This window comes from Calliphora vicina, chromosome 5, assembly GCF_958450345.1.
Source record: "Calliphora vicina chromosome 5, idCalVici1.1, whole genome shotgun sequence".
Lineage (NCBI taxonomy): Eukaryota > Metazoa > Arthropoda > Insecta > Diptera > Calliphoridae > Calliphora > Calliphora vicina.
This window is the reverse complement of record NC_088784.1, coordinates 17,807,620-17,809,865: the sequence shown is the minus strand read 5'-3', so window position 1 is coordinate 17,809,865 and position 2,246 is coordinate 17,807,620. Positions and strand designations below refer to the sequence as shown.

The following is a 2,246-nucleotide window of genomic DNA, read 5'->3' as shown; positions in this document are numbered from 1 at the left end:
GATAGCCACTTAGATTGTCAGACTTCGGTCACTATTAATAAACTTACTTTTTTTATATTCTCAAATATGCAGTAAATTAAACTAACTATTTAATACAACTGTTGCGATTTGAGTAAGAACAAATCCTGTACCAGAACATATGATAATACGAGATATAAAGACCTACGATTGAGGCTAAATATGACTATCTAAAGCCTAAATACAACTGAACAAAATCGTGCAAAAAACCTACGACTGGAGGCTAAATATGACTGCATGAAAACTTACATACTGCTACAATTAGAAAGCATTCCAAATTCCTTCTCTACAACTTAAAAAATGTTGTCCTAATGAGAAGTAATGGAAAAGTACTTTCATACAAAGTACTTTTTTAAACAATAATCGAACTAGTAGAAAAATTACTCACTATTTTTCACCCTTATATAATTTGTTTACCAACGCCAGCCTTAAAATTTAATTTCAATTTGATCAACAGGAAAAATTTATTCAAAAATTCATAAAATTTTTAATTCTATTTGGCAAGAAATAAGAAATCTTATCGTAAATTTCCTAAATAATAATATGAATGACCACGTAAGACAACAAAATTACCGACAACATCGTTTGCGTGTGCAAAAAGCCACCAGTTTGGTAAATAGTCAAGCTCCCAAACCAAAACCAACAGATGCAGAGTTAAGAGATCTCACATTCATTGAAATGATGAAAATGCTCACAATGCAAACAAAACAAACAACGGATACCAAATCATCGCCAAAACAAGTAACAAATAATAAAACTATGACTGTGGAATCAGACAAATATCCTCTGCAAGAAACAAAATTCAACTCACATAAAACTACAATGCATTTCTCTATACCCTTTCATGTATGGCAACGTTATGATCATTTGAATTTTAGTAAAAATTCTGAATTATTGCTAAAACTTTTAAGACCCAATATATTTTTGGATTTGGTTACCAATGGCCAGCTACCCTTAGGACGTTTGGTCATACAACTATTCACTGAGGCCTGTCCCGAAGTAGTGCTGCAATTTGTACGCACCTGCCTGCACAAGCAAAATAATCGTTTCCTTATCACCCGCCTATTGCATCCCCTTTGGCTGGAGGCAGAACTATTGTTTGATGACAAAAATGCCCTGACCTCCAACAACATTGAACATGATCCGATGGCCATTAATCATGGCACTTCCTCGGGTATACTTTCATTTCCCAGCCGTTACTTGCGTGGCAGTAAATTGCGTTTCATCACGTTTACGGTGAGTTTTACACCCATCGATGTTTTGAATGGCAAACGAATTGCTTTCGGCATAATCAGATGTGGCCAAAGTGTGTTGGAACGTTTGCAGAGCTTTGAGGTGACACGCAGTGGTAAACCATGCAAAAATGTTGCTGTATCAGCATGTGGTGTTTTGTAGTGATGGAGGAATTAATGGCAATGACAGTGTCAATGTTATTTGTTGTATAATATTTTATGTCAGAGATGAGTATTTGGAAATAAATGTTGAAAATTTTTATAACGCGACCAAATTGTTTTATGTTAAAAAATTTTTTTATAAAAAAAGTAAGAAAGTATGGCTGGTCAAGCCCAACAATATAATACCATACACTAAAGGCCGTATTCATAAACATATTTTAAATTTAAACAACGTTATAAAATCAATTTTTGTATGGAAATTTTGCTTTAAAACATTGTTTAGATTTGAAAATAGATCAGACTCAACTAAAAACTCGACTATAGACATTAGGGTGGGTCAATTTGTTCGGGCCCAAAAAACGTGGTAAAGCGTATAGCAAATTCGTAATCTACGGAAAATTCTATGAACTTTTTCAGAAGAAACCATGGTTCTAAAATCAAAATCGAGCTTCCGGTTTTTTACGAGAAGATTTGGAGCTCAAGACCTCTTTTGCTAGGAGACCACGGGTATGTTCAATTTTAAAAATAATAATATTTCTTCGTTTGTGTTCCGATTTCAAAAAAATTACATATATATAGAATCTTCTCGCCGAGTACTACATACAACATCTCGTAGCTATATATTCTTTATGCATCTTCTTAGAAATTGTTTTAGATAACTTAAAAAGAATAAAAGCAACTTTTTCCCAAAAAAATAACGAAAAATCGCCTTTTTTAAATTTTTGAAATTTAAGCATAACTTTGGACTCAGTCATTATTTTTAATCAATTTTTTCTTTATGTTATATATACATTTCTTGTTAGTCCTATAAATTAAAAATAGAGAAAATTGGAA

At 32.5% G+C, this 2,246-nt stretch overlaps 1 protein-coding gene across 1 annotated transcript; it reads left to right on the top strand.

Annotated features, from left to right (window-relative positions):
- Positions 1-440: 440 nt before the first annotated feature.
- On the top strand, positions 441-1,514 carry LOC135962245 (uncharacterized). The gene has a single exon (XM_065514069.1). It carries the CDS (start codon positions 562-564, stop codon positions 1,411-1,413), a length of 852 nt encoding a protein of 283 aa, XP_065370141.1. The 5' UTR covers positions 441-561; the 3' UTR covers positions 1,414-1,514.
- The last annotated feature ends 732 nt before the right edge of the window (positions 1,515-2,246 follow it).